Consider the following 17,913-nt stretch of genomic DNA (forward strand, 5'->3'; position numbering starts at 1 on the left):
ACTATTGACAAAAACACTACTTTGATCCTCCCAAGCCTGTTTGAACTGTTGGTGAATTTAAAGTAAAAAACAAAAACAGACACACACCCCAAACCCCATGCAAGAACTCCGCTCCCTCTGATAAATCAACATCCATCTTTACCAGCCTAAAACAATCATAAAAACATGCACCAAACACGTTGGGAGATACTGTTTTTCTGCCTGAGGCAACCACATGCCTTATGCCTGTATTAAAAAAGAGTTGGCCTGTTTTATAATGCCCACACAGGCTGGTATTCGCATTGCCAAAGTCTGTTTGTTTTTCCTCTAAAAGTCTGTGGAATACACTCAGCCAGAATACCTAACCAAGCAATACCAAGAGATGTTTAAAAGCATTTTGAATACGATTTACTTTGTATTTTCTTCCCTGTTCTTTGTAGGAAGTTAACATATCATACAAGCCCACATTTAATTCCATCGTTCCCCCAGTCCTCATATTCACTGATGAATTTAGGAACAATTAAGGCTCGCCAATAGAGCTTTAAATGCTCTGAGTTACTTGGATTACAGTAACTTGTGAAGCATCATGCCCCAAAAGACAGACTCATGGAAATGGCAACAAATGATGAAAGGGTTTTATTGTGCAAAGATTTCAAAATGCTGGAAATCCTTTTGTATTTCCCTTTGCTTCACTTTCTCCTCCCCTTCCCTGGCTGGGAATAAGGAAACAGCCAAGTTATTCTATAGCTCGTTCCCACAACCCTAACGTTCTGGTTCCCATTGAGCGTGCATTCAAGCAAAAACAAGAACAAACATTAACAGCTCCATTCCCATCCATCTACTAGACAGGAACTCACAGATGCTTCATTATATACCTCCCGCTGGCACTGATGAGGCAGAAGATTTGTATAGAAAGGAGGAGGAGACCCAGACAAAACACAAGAGTCATTGTAATTGTTCTCATTCGTAATTCTATAAGCCAAAACATCATGCTACTTTAAGCTTTTCCTCACTGTTAAAAAACACAGGCGTTGTCAACAGCATCTCGAGAACCTTTCACAGACTCTGTATATGTCACATACGTGAGTTTAAAGAAAATAGGAGGGAAAAAACAGGACCATTTTGTATAACTGGAATTTTATTTTATATATAAATAATAACAAGAGGAATTTTGAGACTTGCTACTTGCAGTGCTGATCCTGCAATGGGACAAGCATGAGCAGACTTGAGTCCCACTGCAGAATTGAGGACAAGGTCTCTAGACTGACCCAAAATACGTAGTGTCCTTTCACAGATTCCATACCAGAAGCCCAAGCAGCACACCATCAGTCTTTCCCGAGGCAGAAGGCTGATCAGTCACGTTCAAAATCAAAATGGATTCAGATGATGATTTTCTTCTTTTTCTTGGGAAATTGTTGCTCACACCTACGTTTTTTGTTCACCTATAACCTAAGAAAGGGGACAGAGGATAAGGAGAGGAAGGGAGAAAGCAGAATTAAGTATCATGGACAATTAAGTGCAATTAAGACTTTGTTCCTCAAATACAATTTGATCAATTTGCCACAAAGAAAATTCTCAATCCCAATTTACTTCTAATAAAGAGATTTAACTCTTCATATTACTGACATTAGAGCACTAATGATTATGTCTGCTCTAGAGAACTCGATCCCTATAGCTAAACTGTATGGAAATACAGAAGAGAAAGAACACTTCATAGCAACAAAACACCAACTGGAATCTTGCACAATAAACACATTTTCTCAAATAGAATTCTTTGTAATTCCCATCAATTGCATTTTTTCCTAATCTCATTTACTCTGTTGCAAAGCTAGGGTAATTTATCTCAAAGAAATGGAATCACATAAATATAGAATCTGAACAGACTGAAAATGAGATATGCTGTCTTCACAGGAAAACATAAAGCCATGTCACTTCCATGCAACTCTTCAGCACAACAGCTGGATAAAATTAAAATTTGCTTCTCCCACAATGGGATGTGGTTTGAGTTGTAGTTTGCATATAATTATTGATGACAAACATACTATAATAAAGGAGGTGCAATGCTGCTGTTTTCTGGAACGGAGAAATATGTTACGGTCTCCAACCCAAAATGATTTTGTCCTTGGCTGACCATTCACAATTCAGAGACTCATGCTGTGGCAAATCTTTATGAGGAAAATGAGACTATTTATTTTAGTAACCAGATTCAACAAGGAATATTGCCAACAGTTGAAAATACAGTGAGACATTTTCAGGATTGATCTCATTCAGAATAAACAAATATGTCTTTTCGAAGATCACAGCAGTGTTCTCCAACCTTTGGGATCACCCAAATCCAACAAAACATCTGGGCTTACATACGGAGTTAAATAACTGGATTTGATTTCAAGCAGAAGTAACAAATCACCACCCCCGCAGAACAGCTGGAAATTGATACTGAGTTGAACTTCCACCATCTGGCTGCTCTAGGTCAAAAATCTACTAGTTCCATTTACGTATCTCCTCCAGAAACAACATCTGGCAAAGTAAGTAGATTTCAAAACCAGCAGCACCCAGGTACTTTAGGCACCTGAGCAATTATCTTCACTCTTTAAAAAGAAAGACAGCAGAGCATCTGAGACAGCAGCTGTTAGTGAGGTTTTCCTCAAAACTTATTTATATAGCATGAGTATATTTATGATTAAAATCCTGAAGACAAAAGGGTCTGGATACCAACTTCCGTGTAAGTCTTCCTGACAGCTTTTGTTCCTTTCATTTCACCCACCCTCCCCTTGAAAAGAAAATGTACCTTCAGCAAAAAGCACTAAAATTTCAAAAAGTGAATAAAGACCTAACAGAAATTACATTCACATAGTAAGAAATGCTAAAAAAAAAGAAAAAAACTATTCACAGTTTTGTTTGTTATGAACCTTGATATTTGTACAGTGTCCCGCATATATAAACAAAAGTAACTAAAGTTCAATTTTCCTGCCTTTTTATCATTTAGTAGCTCTGTCCTAGTTCACAATAAGCACAATAATTTTGTGAATTTTAGAGAAGCTTTACCTCCCCTTGGTTCTCCTCGGTATCTTTACTCAAAACAAAACTGTTCTTACTATTTTTTTTATTTTTATTTTACGTAGCTGTTTTATAAAATACTTGGAAAACATGTATTCTTACAGACTTTATGTTCATATGTCTGAAGAAAAAACTAATGTACTCAGTAAATCAGCCAGTCAACATACCTTTTTTCCCTTGTGAGGATTTGCTACAGCAATTAAAAATACATTAAGGGAAACACAACATTAGAAACTAGTTTTGCTTTTAAAGCTGACTGTGTAATAGTGGAACACTGTTGCTCAGCAGATGTGTGCGTTCCATCACATCTGCAAACATTTGTGACTGGTGATGATGCATGGAAGAAAAAAATGGTGCAGTTTTGTAAATCTGGACTCTATTTACACAGTTGGTAGGAAAAAAAGAAGAATTTTACTCGTAAGTGGAACACTGCATACGAAAATAATGAGGAGTCCCTACAATGCTAGGGTTACTTTCTGATGAAAAATAAGTCTTTAACATGTGAAAATAATACAGGGCAAAGACAAGCAACTAGAAAACATGTTCAGAAAAGACCTCCTTTATCAACCGATGTCAGAGCAAACATTAGCTGACGTTTTGTACTAAGTGATGTCCAATTACATTATCATTAGCATTAATAAGCCCCAAATACAGAGCAATTTTTGTCCCATGAAATTGAACCATCTTAAAAAAGTTGAGAGGGCGTTTTTGTTTTGCTTTTCGAGAAACTGTAACAGTCACGGGACTTGCTTGAGTTTAGAAAGCAACCCAGTGGCTAAGCCAGAAACAGAACGGGCACCTCAGCTCAAGTTTCTGGCTCAGGGAACTGCCTCCGTTTCCTCCATCATTGTTTCCTCCATCATTCGTTCCCAACTGATTAAGCACGTCTCATTAGGGAGGTGCATCAACACAAAAGGTCAGGCACATCGTGGACTGTTACAGGCTGTAAGATAACGCTGTACCCTGGCACTGACAAATCTTTAGAGAAAATGTATCAGCAGGGAATAGGTTTCTTTCCCCTCCTTCGTACCTGCACAGGTGTGACAAACAAGGGAATGACGTTTTTGGTATGGGAGGCAGAAATAGGAAGGGAAGAAGGAAAAAAATGTCCCCCCAATCAAACAAACCACAATACATTACCAAGGCCTTGCTAAATTAACTCAGAATCCTTGGAGGACACATATATTTACTTGCTATGCTCTAAAAATGAAGAATTTAGATAAGTTAAGTTAAACAGTATTAAGGAGTATGTGTATTCATGACAAATGTTAAGATGAATAAATTTATTACTTCTCTTCCCCTCTTTCTTCATCAGTAAGAAGAAGAAAATTAGAAGTCAAACTTACAAATGTTCAGCTTTCCCACGTTATTTTGCTGCTGTAGCCACATACTGTTAACAGTGTTTATACTTTACCTGTCTGATGCCAAGTGATCTGATGTTCTACTTCTGAGCTCGCTCTTCATTTGAAGCAGCATGGATTTCCAGGGGCTTGTCACCATCTGCATCACCCTTGAGGAAGGAAAATATGCACCAAGTTTCAATTGAGGCAATCCATGACTAATGTTTTTGGCAGAACAGAAACCCTCTTCAAAAGCTGAAACAAAAACTTCTTGCAAAATCAAGTGGTTGATAAGACTAATTCAGTATAATATACTTGAATATGATCTTCTCCCAAACAGTTTCTAGATTTTAGTCTTCCTGTAGTCAGCTGAGCAATTAAAGGATTTGAAAGAACAACTAGTTCAACAGAAATGTTTTAATTGACTCATTTTGCCTGCACTAATAATAGAGCATGAATTCCCACAGAGTAGTTGCTATTTTGCATTCTCTGAATTCTGCGTGGATTTATACAATGGGTCTCTTTTAGTACATATCCTTTGAGAGAGCGTTCTCACACTTTCCATGAAATAAATGATAAGAAATCAAAGAACTAGAAGATGCTCGTTAGAGTGTCTGGTCTATCTATTTGCCAAGTATGCTATAATCAACAGGCATTTGATTATAGTTTTAAATAGATATCAATAAAAAAAGTACTTAAAGGGCCACACATGTGGCTACAGGACTGAAGCACATGACATACAAGGACAGGCTGAGAGATATGAGTCTGTTCAGCCTGCAGAAGACCAGACAAAGGGGGAACCTAATTGCTATCCACAGCTCCTTAATGGGCATTTATGTCTTTGGAAGAGCTGGGCTCTTCTCAGAGCTTCACATCAAAAGGACACAGGAGCACAGCAAATTTCTACTAGATCTGAGGGGCGGAATAAATGTATCACACCACTGATCAAGCACGGGAGCAAGTTTTCCAGAGAACTTTTGAATTTCCATCCTTGGAAATAATCAGCACTTGACTACACAAGGCCTGAGCCACCAAACCTAACTTTGAAGCTGTCTCTGCTTTGAACAGAGGGTTGGATGAAATGATCAGAGGTCACACACCCAGCCTCAGTTATTCTTAAGTTCTACACATGAAAATTAAATGGCGTTTTCTTTTTATTCTAAAAATGTATTTTTACTGATATGACCTAAATGTGATGGCAAATGTAACAAAAGAAGCCAGAAGAGACTGGAAAACATAAACATTTCACAGGATGGGTCAAATATATGTCCCAGCACAAACTGAATACTATGAATAAGGCACTGAGTCTATAAGACTCTGCATATGCTGTGCTGGAGATAATGACCTAATACATGAAGATTCAATCATGAAGATTATTCTTAAATTTCTTATTCAAACTATGCCTAGGCAAGACCTTTAAAAGGTAATTCTTTCCTTCAAAAACCCATTTTGTTTTGATCACTACCCCGGATATTTCATAGCACAGGAAATCACATCCACAAACCACACCCACTTCAAAATAATGATCTACTCCGTAATTTTCCTGTACAGGAACCTGTAAATTACAACATTTTACTACAACTTATAATGAATAATCTGACTCACGATGCCTCATCTCAGGGACTACTTAATCCTGAACAAATGAACTAAAAATAAGCTGTTCACAAAGAGTTCGATGTTTTTCCACTTGCTTGTTTTAACTTGTAAAAAGCAGGTACCATCTAGGTAAATTTTTTTTCTTTTTTTTTGTCCTGAAAGAAGAAAAAACCCCAAAGCAACACACACACACAAAAGTACAGGAAGACAGGGGTCTCACTCAGTTCCTTTGTTTCTATAAGCTCAGTAGATCTCATCACAGGGCTTGTCTTCACTAGACCTATTAAGTCCGAGTTACTTAATTCAAGCCAGTCCACTGCTAAATTGTCATTTCTCACACAAACTTATTTGCTGAATCAGTAATTATGAAGTTCTTTTAACTCCATCCACTGTATGTGCCCACCAAGTAAATAGTGAGTCTGAGTGAGACTGATCAAGCAGTAACATGGGTAGCCAGAAAAGGACATCCTTTGAGCTAGTACAAGACATAAACACACCTAATTTTACAAACAAGTGTCAAGGTCCTCTAGTCACACTCAAAACTAGATCAGAAGCAAAAAACGTGTTTAGATCAATGACCCAGAAGACAGGCTGCCTCTGTGCCGTGATGCCTTCTCGTAATTAGAAGCAGGCGCATATTCAAGTCGGTCTTTCTACTTTCTGGCTCAACACAACCACTCCAGAATACATCTGGGTGGCCAGAGGAGTTCACACATCAGATCTCTACCCCACAGCAGAAGGGGAAATATTTTGCAGCATTCTTATGCATTTGACACTTTCAACTGAAAGGTGACTGATAAGAAATCTCTGTAACACATTCATTAGTGAAGTGTCTGATACACTGGGATTCCATGGGATTAAAAAAATATTTAAAAAAATCAATATTTGAAATTGAATATATCGGAACTAAGGGGACTGTACACAATGCTTTTTGTAAGATTTTCGGTACATGAGTGGTTAAAAGACACCCCAACTTCGCTCACAGTATCTAACAGAGATACATCAAGACCTCAATTTGAAAGAGACAAACTTAAAAAAAACCCAACCAACCAATGATTTCTGTGAAAATTTTCCCTCCATACAGAGAAAAATGCCCAAAAGCAACCTGGCCTAATGTCAAAAACCCAAATGTGGGGTGTTTTTTTTTCCTCATGTTACAGCCTAGTCTGTTGCAGAAATCAGTTTCTGTTGGTCCCTCTGAGAAAGTCTTGGAATGGCCAGGCCCTTTTACACTGGCACCTAACCTTAGAAATTTTAACTCCAAAGGTAGGTAGGTATACATCTCTTACGTTTACGGAAATTTCTTGAAAAGTAGAGTCTGACCACCAGAAAAAAACAACAGCTGCAAAAGAAAAACAAAAGCTCACCTGGGCTCATAGATTAATAATTTACCTTTCCTTCTGTCATCTTTTGTTTGCTATGTATTGCTTAGAATAAAGAGAATGTCACTGGCTTACCTTATTCATCCTCCTCCAGTCAATCAATAACTTATTCTCCACCTTTTATTCTCACCTGAGCTTGAACTTAACTCTCAGAAATACGAAGCACTTTTAAAAATATCACTTAAGTTGCCCTAAAAGGCTCAACTTTTTCTGGGGTACATTCTGTCTTTCCTGCCTCTAACACATTTAAATTCACAACAGCCCAAACTAAGAATCCAATCCAAAAGAAGTAATAATTTTTACAAGTTTTACTCTGTTGTTGTTCTCACTATCAAACAATAAAAGAAGAGCGTATGACAGGGAACAGTATTTTCTGTCAGAAGTAGACGCTTATCTTTTAGTTTAGATGACCAAACTTTTGCTCATCTGTTCAGAAGCTACTGAAGACAATTCTTACAAGCATTTACTGTAGAAAGAAGCTCTCAGTTGCTTGTGTTGTGTTTTAAGTGACTTAAAAACTCTCCCCTTAAAACACAATTTAAGGTTTGCTACGGTCACAGTCCACAATGCTTGTGGCAAAGCTCCCCAGTCAATACACTGAGATCACAAATTCCACCAAAGCTTTCAGGTGAGGAAAATCCAGGTCCACAGTTTCTTTGATGCCTGCCCTGAGCAAGCGCGGGAAACAAGTACCCAAAGCTGAGCAGTCTTTGCACTTGGAAGCACTCTGTCACAGCTAGCAATTAATAAAATACCCAGAGACACCTATATAGACATTGTTGTATTTTTAATCTTTATATATTTTTATATGTGTAATATATATACAGGTTAAAAATATATAACATAAAATATGTATTAGTATTGGTAAGTCACAGCTGGTTTCTATCAACAGACCAGGCAGGAATGAAAACCGAACAATAAGCTGCAAGAGTTTCTCTTAATCTCTGAAGCTGTTTAAACAGCCAAATGACAGACAGGAAGAAAAAAGAGAAAAAATAATCAGTTTTCTGTAAGATCTTATCAGTGATTGGACTGAAGCCTGAAAAAGCAGACATATGAAGAAAGGAACAAGACCTGAAAAGGAGGGTGGCTTTGGAGTTCTAGTGCTGTTACCGTTTTTCATATTTTAGCCACTTCAGTAAAAATAACAGGTGCCCATTTCAGAGTTGAGGGAAGAGAAAGAATCCAAACCAGCTAGAAATACAGCAAAAGTCTTTGAGTGGTATAAAGACAAGACAAAGTGAGAACTAACTGAAGAAAACTGTTTTTCCATGTGTTTCAGTACATATTAGCTCACTGGCTGGCACAAAACCTGGGCTTAAGTGACCTGGTGCCATAACACATGCCCTTGTCACCTCGTCACTTGAAGACAAAGTCATTATAGTATGAGAGCTAACAACCTTATAGCACAATATAAACAGTATAAATTATAGAAGTATCGGAACCAGAGGCAAAAGATGGCTGCCTTTCATGAAAATAAACATCATATGAGCTGACTGACAAAAAAGACCTGAACTTACAGGTGGTATGTACTGAACTGTGGCTCCGAAATACTGATCTTTAAGCAGTTTTCTGTAAAGAAGTTATAATCCTTTGTATAGAAAACCACAGTCCTTAAGTTTATTCTGTTGCACAAAATCCTCAAGCTTGCTATGGTTTGTTCACCCCTCTGACCTAAGGACAGCTATTAAAGCTGATAAACTCAGCCAGTATTAAACAACTGATTGCTGTGGGGAAAAAAAAAGAAGACAAAGAAGCTGCAATTTACTGGCTTAACAGTTCAGCTAGTTCAACACTTTTGTCAGCACTGAAAGGCAAAAAAAGTGTAGAAAAAAAGAAATGTAGAAAAAGATGATCTTGCATCAACTATGGTATTATTGGGCAAAGCAGAGGGACCGGTTACTCACAAAGACTAGCTGAAGGCAATGCAGGGTATTAGCCTTCGTAATTGCAAAACCCCAGTAATGAAAGTTTGATGCCGCCTAAGGCTACTCAAAAGGGTTTCAAACACATCATTCTAAAAAAATGCATAAAGGCATGAGTTGGTATGATTCTCTACAAATTTTGCACACTAAGGTTAAGAGAAACAAGGTTTGAGGGACACATCTTCCATTTCACTCTCACTTCCCCTGAAGATTTACAATCTCATAATATAAATGTTAATACTAATTCCACTGATTTTTGTGGAATTACTCTTTGTGAATAAAGATCACTCACGTAAGCAAAAGATTTTCAGAAGATAAAACCCTTAAAATATACCTGGCCTCTCAACAAGATGGTTACATTTCTTCTACAGTCGCCTCTACCTGGGTGAAGAAGTAGAAAAATTGTACACTTTATACCGAGAAAGATAAGAAACTGAATAACTACTCCTGCTGTCCCTTAGTAGGTAAATGTTTAAACCTTCTGGAGATAAAAAAGCGAACGCTGATTTTTACATCAGGTACTGATGTACCCGACATCCTGACAAGGTGGCCCCTTCAACTAGCCAGCTTCAGGATACCAGAATGCTATACTGCAAACAGCGTATTCAAAACCTTATCAGACAGACTTGCTGTATCGAGGGGCTCCAGCCACAGTGTTTTGAAATGTAGCAGCAGAAGGTCCTGGAATACTTCTCTCTTGGCAGAAATTAGATTTCAGTTGATATGACCTCAACTTGGCACAGGTTTTTGTTTCATAAAACCTTCAGAAAATTAACATACCACATCTATTTTAATGACATAATCCTGCACAAACTTGAAGTTATTCACAGCTGTGGTACCTATGACTATCAAACAAATTATGAGCAAAATAACAAATTAACACAAGCCAAGAAGAGCCACCCATATATTGCTTGACTATTTGCAAGAATCGTTTGTGTAGCAACAAGAAAATGATAGAGTGAATGTCACAACAACAAAAAAATAACATCTTTTGCTCTGGCGTGGTTTCACAAAATGGGTTACATCTGCTGTAACAACTCAAGAATAACATTTATATTTGCCTTCACTAGTTAAGGAATCTAGCTGCCTAGTACAACAGTAAGAAATAAATATACAAAATCAACCCAATTCTTTCACAGGGCTGTCGTATTAGGACAGGAGTCCCAGAATCTACCCTAGAATGCTTTACCAATTTTAGTACATGATAGTTAGAAATATTTGTGTTCTTCCATGACCCTTCTATATCAGTAAAACCTCCAAGAAAAATGCAACTTATATTTATAACAGAAATTATTTCGCTGGAAAACTTGATGCTGATTTGGTGCATCTAATCATATGTATGAATAAAAAGTCCTTTTTTGCACTAGTATAACCACACTGCATTAGAGACAGACTGAAAAGGTTTTTCTAGGGTAAACTTCACCTCTCACATTTCATGTTAGGGACACACCAGTGCTTATATGTATAAAAAAAAAAAAGGTGGAGGTTTTCATTAACTGTAACTGACCACATCCTGATAGAACATCATAACACTATCTTAAAAAAAAAAACAACAAACAAAACTAACTAAACCAAAACAAGAAAAACCAAACCTACCCCTACCCCCCTAAATTCTCAATTATGGATTTTATATTGCTTCTCCAAAAAGAAACTTCAGAGCAGGCTTATTTCATTAGGAACACTTTTCAGTCCACGTTGTAGCGACTTAGACAGCATGTGACTTTTTACAACTGCTGTTCAGCTTCTCTAGGCACAAGGGAGACAATACCCTCTCTTTAACAACTTCGGAGGACAAAGACACAATGAGGCTGTATACTCCAGTGGTAAGAGATCACTGAACATCTGAAATGCAAGTAATTTCATCAAGTGTATAGTGCTCCCTCATTTGAATCACAGGATTTTTGTATCTTACCTAACCCAAGAAGTTAAATGGCAGCAGTTAACACTAACAATATCTGATCAATTAGATGAACTTTAGGAGGAAACCATTCAATGGCATTTCACTTCTTTGTGCAAATAACATATTTTGGCAACTAAGGGGTGTGATTTAAAGATTCTGCAAGGAGGAAGAGAAAGAAGTGTGTTTACTTAGTGGTCTCTGCAATTTTGCATGTAGTTTGTTTTTCTGCTGAAGTAGCAAGTGCTTGAATAAGCCTTACAATAAGATGAAAGCTTCCAAAGTTTTTGCCTTCCAATAACAACCACATGTTTCCTTTTGAAAGCCTGGAACACAATAAAATAAAAAGCTCAGCTAATTTTTACTGATGCTGCCAGTTTGTCTTTCTGAAATATTTTAATGTTGCCTATTTTTTTGAGACGCTTTTTGACAGCCTAGGTTTCAGGAAAGGTACAGTATGGTTAACTACCCTTTGTTTATTCAAGCAGCTATACAAGTGCATTTACTGAAGCGCCCAGGGCCAATACAGGACGAGTATCCACTGATGAAAGTCTCCACTCTCGTAAAACATAGCAACTGACAGGACACGTGAGCATTTCTCCAACCCACCTTGTTTCGAACTAGTCCCACACCTAGACCTAACCTAGGGAACTCAGTCCCATACCTGCAATTGCCTCTCCGATATCTCTCGCTCAGTAGTTATTTCCCTTTACATCTCAGGCCTCTGGGTTGAAAATACCATGTTTTGGTCAGATAGGACTTCTGGTTTACAACAACCCAGAAGCCACCCATCATTGTCAACCCAGCATGAACTGCTACAAGTTGTGAGCTATGGCTCAATCAGGAGGTCCACAGTAAAGGACCAAGACTTTTTGCTGGTTCAATGTTGCTTTCAAATCACCTGTTAGTTTTGCCAGGCTACACAGAAATCGGGGATTAAAGATGCAGTGAGTTTACAAGTGAAATTAAAATGACAGAAGTTTTACATTACACACTTGAACTTTTATTTCTTTAAGTAGGAGTTAAAAAAATTCCCTAACACCCTTACAAGGTCCCCCTGGCACACATTTAATCAACATGCACAGTTCCCCAGTCTCTTACAGTTCACTTCACTTCACTGAGCCATCTACATATATTTCCTAGAAGTCAGTTTGCTTATCTGTATCAGAGAGGTACAACTACAAAGACAGCTTGCTCCTGTGGGGTAACAGAAATGTCTAGAACATCAAAAACAAAAGCATCATTAAGATACTTAACTCCAGAAACTTCAGGCAGGTTCTAAATTATGATCAAGACATTACATAACACACTGATTGATTAAAATAAGTTCCCATTTCTTCACAAATCAGTCCTAATCTTCCAACTAATATCATTAATCAATCACACTGCACTTATTTTGCAACTTGGTAGCATTTTGTACAATGCGGAATGCATTTTAAGCAGCAAAACAGAATCTTATTTTGGATTTCTTTTAAGGGTAGCATTTATGAATATTTGCTCTAACATAATGATGTCACTGTGCACTGCTCTATGGAACATTACTATCCAGTCATAACAGCTAGCAATTTGTAGAAGCAAACAGTCACAGATACACAAAACTAAAACCCTACAATTCACTTCAGTTGTGTATCATGTTTGACCAATTCTACAGACAAAGTTACAGTCCTGTGTCCAGTTCTGGGTTCCCCAGTATAAGAGACATGGACATATTGGACAGAGTCCAGTGAAGCACCACAGAGATGATTAAGAGACTGAAACATCCTTTCCTATGAGGACAGGCTGAGGGAGTTGGGCACAAACTGAAACACAGGAGGCTCCCTCTGAACATCCAGAAACACTTTTTCACTGTTAGAGTGACACAGATTTCCCAGAGAGGTTGTGGAGTCTCCATCCTTGGAGATATTCAAAAGCTGCCTGCTCTGGGCAACCAGCTGTAGGTGGCCCTGTCTGAGTAGGGGCGTTGGACCAAATGACCTCCAGAGGTCCCTTCCAAGCTCAACCAGTCTGTGGTTTTATACAGATATTTAAAATACATTTTTATATATATATATAATGAAGTCTTAATATACACTGCTTTCACACACACAAACATGTAAGCAGATAGTTAGAAACCAATACAAACACTAACTAAAACCAAGGATAAATTCATTCATCGCTGAATAATACGACTTAAATGTAGCACAACTACTTTGATGACTATAAATCAACTATGAAAGAGTACGCTTGCTGAGATACTACGATTTAAAGTAGCTAAATGCACACACCTTAAAATGGTGGTATTGTATAAGCACAGGCCACAGGAGGGCTGGACAAAAAGGCTTCCTGCAAGGAAATCATACTGTATCACTGATGCTCTGTTGGGGGATTAGGGAAAGCTGCTCTGTAGGGGGAATAGGGAAAGCTGCTCCATTCTAAAACCGAAAATAAGCATGCAGACATTCACTTAGTTGTATTAGCAATGTTAATTCAAAAATGCTGTTTTAAAGAAACCTCAGTGCTTGCCAAACTCTGGAAAACAAAGCCATTATGTTAGCATTTGCTCTGTCATCAGATGCAGGCATCTCTAAGGCAAGACATCAGTCTGCTTAGCATAACACAGAACAGCAATGCCAGACCCCCCCAAAAAAAGTGACTTGTAGAACAGAAAATAAAGACTAATGTTATTCTAACTAAAAAATTAAACAATAAAAAAAAAAACAACTGCAAATCCAGAAAACAGAAACTTTCAGCAATGACATAAGTGTACTTGGCACCTCGCCAGGATGCCTGGTTCATAGCAGATTGCAAAGAAACACAATTTTCATTGGCAGCCTTCTGGATAAGAACCAATTAAATGAAAGTTTCCTAAAATAGGGCTCTAAGTATTATAATCACACAGCTAGATATCTATGACTAAATCCCTAAGAACTGCATATCCCTATAAACTGCTGGTTTTATGACCAGAGAGTAACCTTTAATACAGTAGCATACAATAACATCATCATGCTAGAGCAAATATTCATGAACAGTCAAAGGAAAAGAAAAAAGGAATACATTGGAAACAAGATTCTATTTTTCTCTCTTTCAAAGAGGAGACATGTAGTGGATAGGATAATGTGTAGGATAATATGTAGTAGTATTTCACATTTTTAAGACAGAGCTTTGTCAAATTACATTGCTTTTAAAAAAAGTTTCAATTTTTAAATAATCAAGGCTGTAAGAGCCTTGATCGCTAGCATTCCAATCACAATACTCCCAACTTTCCTATTAAACACTTAGTAGATTATACTAAAGAAAACTTCCAAACAGCATTTCTGAAAGTTTAACTTGAAATAAGGTTAGTATTTTTCTACAGCTTAGAAAGACAGAATGAAAACTTTGTCTTCAGAAATAAAACCTGAGTCAGAGTGGAAAAAACCCACTATTGTTTGTATATTCTTTGTCCGAAAATGCAATGGTAAATTCAGAAATTACGCTCCTCAGACTTCTTACCTTATCATTTTTTTTCCCAGATTTCTTCTTCTTAGAATTATCCTTCCAAAGAGATTCTACAGCAATATATCCCTGAAGACTCCAGTCATACAGCTGTGTACCAGCAACCTTTGAAACAAGATATTAGAAAGCATGAACTTAATAATTTGGGAAATATTATTTTGCTTCTTGTTTAAGTAGAAGAAGTCTCAAAACACAAGATCTTTAACATCTTCCTGTTCAAGCGCAGGGTGCCAACATTTATAAACATCTTGAAAAAAAATGACATATGGAGAAAAGCCAACTTGTTAAAAAACTGTTTGAAGACTACCTGAAAATATATATGTATAAAAACGAGTGGAAGGACGCTGCATGGGAACAATTCTGGTTTTCTTAGTATTCAATGTTCAACAGATTGAACATATGCAAATTATTTCTTAATTTGACAATACTAATTTTAAAGGAAAAGAAAAATCCTCTACTTAGTGTGTCATTATTTTGCAATTTTACATTTTCATTGCTTTAACAGAACAGTAAGACTATCCCTTTGTTTCTTCTTATTTGCTATTTAGAATAAAGACCTAATTTGCTGATAGATGGCTGTAATGAATTATCAGCTGTCAACTCTCAAAACAGAAAACAGCTAGGAAAGACGGAGTTTGCTATACTACACAAACAGTTTTAGGTCAGGAAAAATCCCTGAGTCTAATAAAAGAGTGTTTCCTGCCGCTTACATGATATGGAACTGTAAAATTCACAGGACACTTTAAAACTCAAGAGTGTTAGTTTTTTACAGCTCCAGACTCGGGTCAGTACTCACTTTCATATCACTATCAGTTTTCTTACAAATCAAGAAGAGCAAAAATGGACAATTTGCCCAACTAGGCAGCTATTAAACTAAAGAACTTATGAAATCAAGAAATAAGAAGGTATCACCCTGCCTCCCACAGCAGGAAAACCAAAACAATGAGAACGGGGCAAGTGTATGATGCTTCTGAAGCAGTTTCTGAATGAAATTATAAGTTTCTTCCAGCCTCCAACAACTCACTGCTCAGAGATTTCCTGAGCCAGAGTTGATTTCTATGTGTATAACAATGCCCAAGGAACTTCACTCCTGTGTGCTTGTTCACTTTGCCTTGAACCCCATGCAAATTTTTAGCATCCACAACATGCTGTGTCAACTGCTGGACACACACGGTGCAAAGAACCCCTTCCCTTTGTTCATCTGAACAAAATTAACCACACCAGTTATGTACCACAACGGTAAGGGATGTGTTTCTGGGCAGAGATCATGCTACTACTACCTTACACAAGAGGCTATTTAATAATTAGTATTAAAACAAAACAAACCCAAATCAGCACCTACATTGCCGAGTCACAAATAAATATAAAATGTAGGCTGTTCTAAATACAAAGAGCTAGCATATTTGTCACATTTGACAATTACAGTTGTGCTTTAGTTTTATGCAAGTCTGTATGATGCACGGAGTTTTCTCTATATCTGAAGGTGATAAAGGTCATCAGAAAAAAAGCACGCAGTGGTCTGTGGATGAATGTGTTAAATCTCAAAAAATTTCTCAATTCAAACATTGCAGGTATAGAGAGTTATCTTCTTTTTCAGTATCAGGAGTGTTCATTCTCAAGAACTTCAACACATAAGTTCTGACAGTCAGAGGAGCCTATGGCTCATCTGGAAAAATAGTGCCATCAGTTGCGCAAGCAGTACAAACCTACCAGGTCTGAAAAATAACCTCAATAAATGAACAAACAGGGGTCTTTCTGTCTGCAATGTTACTGAGGACACAGCTACCAACAAAAAATATGAAAATAACAGCAACTATGCTGTCCTGGTTTGAGCGACACAGTATTAATTTCTCTTCTAATGCTTGGGAAAACTGCACTTTTAGAAGACTCTAGTGTCTGAATTTGTGAAAATATTTACTTTACAGCCAGCTATGGTGTGTGGGTTTCAAGGTCTCAGTGTTTTTGAGTTAGCCAGATGCAGGGATGAGGAGGAGCAAGACCCGGGCACTTGACCCAAGCTGGCCAACAGGGTTATTTCATACCATGGACATCACATCCAATATAAATTATAAAGTTTGCTGTAAAGTTCCCTGTCCCTTAATGGCTGCAATCCAGAGAACTTCTTGCCTGTGCCGGACCCCTGAGGCCTTTCCTTCCTCCCAAAGCCATAGTGCTCACAATGTCTGACATTTGCTGTCCACTGCTGGGAGTGCACAGCTTCCTACTAATAGAACTGGCTGAGCATAACCTTGTATATTTTATATTGGTATCAGGATCAGTATTGGTTCTTTAGTGTTATTAATGTTAATTATCTAGTCTTATTCTATTAAATCTCTTTATTTTTCAGCTCCTGGGCTTCTTTGTTTTTTCCCCAGATTCCCCATCCCACATGCGGAGTGGTCATCAGGTGACAGAATAATTGTCTAAATGACAATAAATTGTTGTGGGTTTCTCAAATCACAATGTATGCATAAGCCATTTCCTGTTCCTGCTTAAAAATACTCCATTAAAATATTTAAAACCACTCCAAATACCTAACAGTACAAACTTAAAAATATTCTTATTATAGGAGTCATACCATCAAGCGAATTATGAATTGCGCTAAATGAGAACTGGTCATTCTTCCTCCCAAAGCCATAGTGCTCACAATGTCTGACATTTGCTGTCCACTGCTGGGAGTGCACAGCTTCCTACTAATAGAACTGGCTGAGCATAACCTTGTATATTTTATATTGGTATCAGGATCAGTATTGGTTCTTTAGTGTTATTAATGTTAATTATCTAGTCTTATTCTATTAAATCTCTTTATTTTTCAGCTCCTGGGCTTCTTTGTTTTTTCCCAGATTCCCCTTCCCACGTGTGGAGTGGTCATCAGGTGACAGAATAATTGTCTAAATGACAATAAATTGTTGTGGGTTTCTCAAATCACAATGTATGCATAAGCCATTTCCTGTTCCTGCTTAAAAATACTCCATTAAAATATTTAAAACCACTCCAAATACCTAACAGTACAAACTTAAAAATATTCTTATTATAGGAGTCATACCATCAAGCGAATTATGAATTGCGCTAAATGAGAACTGGTCATTCGTGTTGCTGGAGTAAAGCATCTACACCACAAGGTACAGCAGCCCAGATAGCTTAGTTTGCCACAGTCAACCAATGCTTCAACACCATACACACTTCCCAAAAGCTGGGACTGCCACACACATTCACAGTTCCTGTGGGTTGAAAACCACAATTCTAGATAGACTGTAAGCTGC

General features: G+C 37.5%; 1 protein-coding gene across 1 annotated transcript in view; it reads right to left on the reverse strand.

Annotated features, from left to right (window-relative positions):
* Positions 1 to 1,099: 1,099 nt before the first annotated feature.
* APOO (apolipoprotein O) overlaps positions 1,100 to 17,913 on the reverse strand; it is a 32,490-nt gene continuing 15,676 nt past the window's right edge. Inside the window, exons 7-9 of the mRNA XM_009893118.1 lie at positions 14,648 to 14,755; positions 4,451 to 4,546; positions 1,100 to 1,421 (exon numbers count right to left, since the gene is read on the reverse strand). Of these exons, the coding sequence (XP_009891420.1) occupies positions 4,478 to 4,546; positions 14,648 to 14,755 (177 nt within the window). The 3' untranslated portion in view covers positions 1,100 to 1,421; positions 4,451 to 4,477. The remainder of the gene's footprint in view (positions 1,422 to 4,450; positions 4,547 to 14,647; positions 14,756 to 17,913) is intronic.

Source organism: Charadrius vociferus, unplaced genomic scaffold (assembly GCF_000708025.1).
Source record: "Charadrius vociferus isolate BGI_N301 unplaced genomic scaffold, ASM70802v2 scaffold169, whole genome shotgun sequence".
NCBI lineage: Eukaryota > Metazoa > Chordata > Aves > Charadriiformes > Charadriidae > Charadrius > Charadrius vociferus.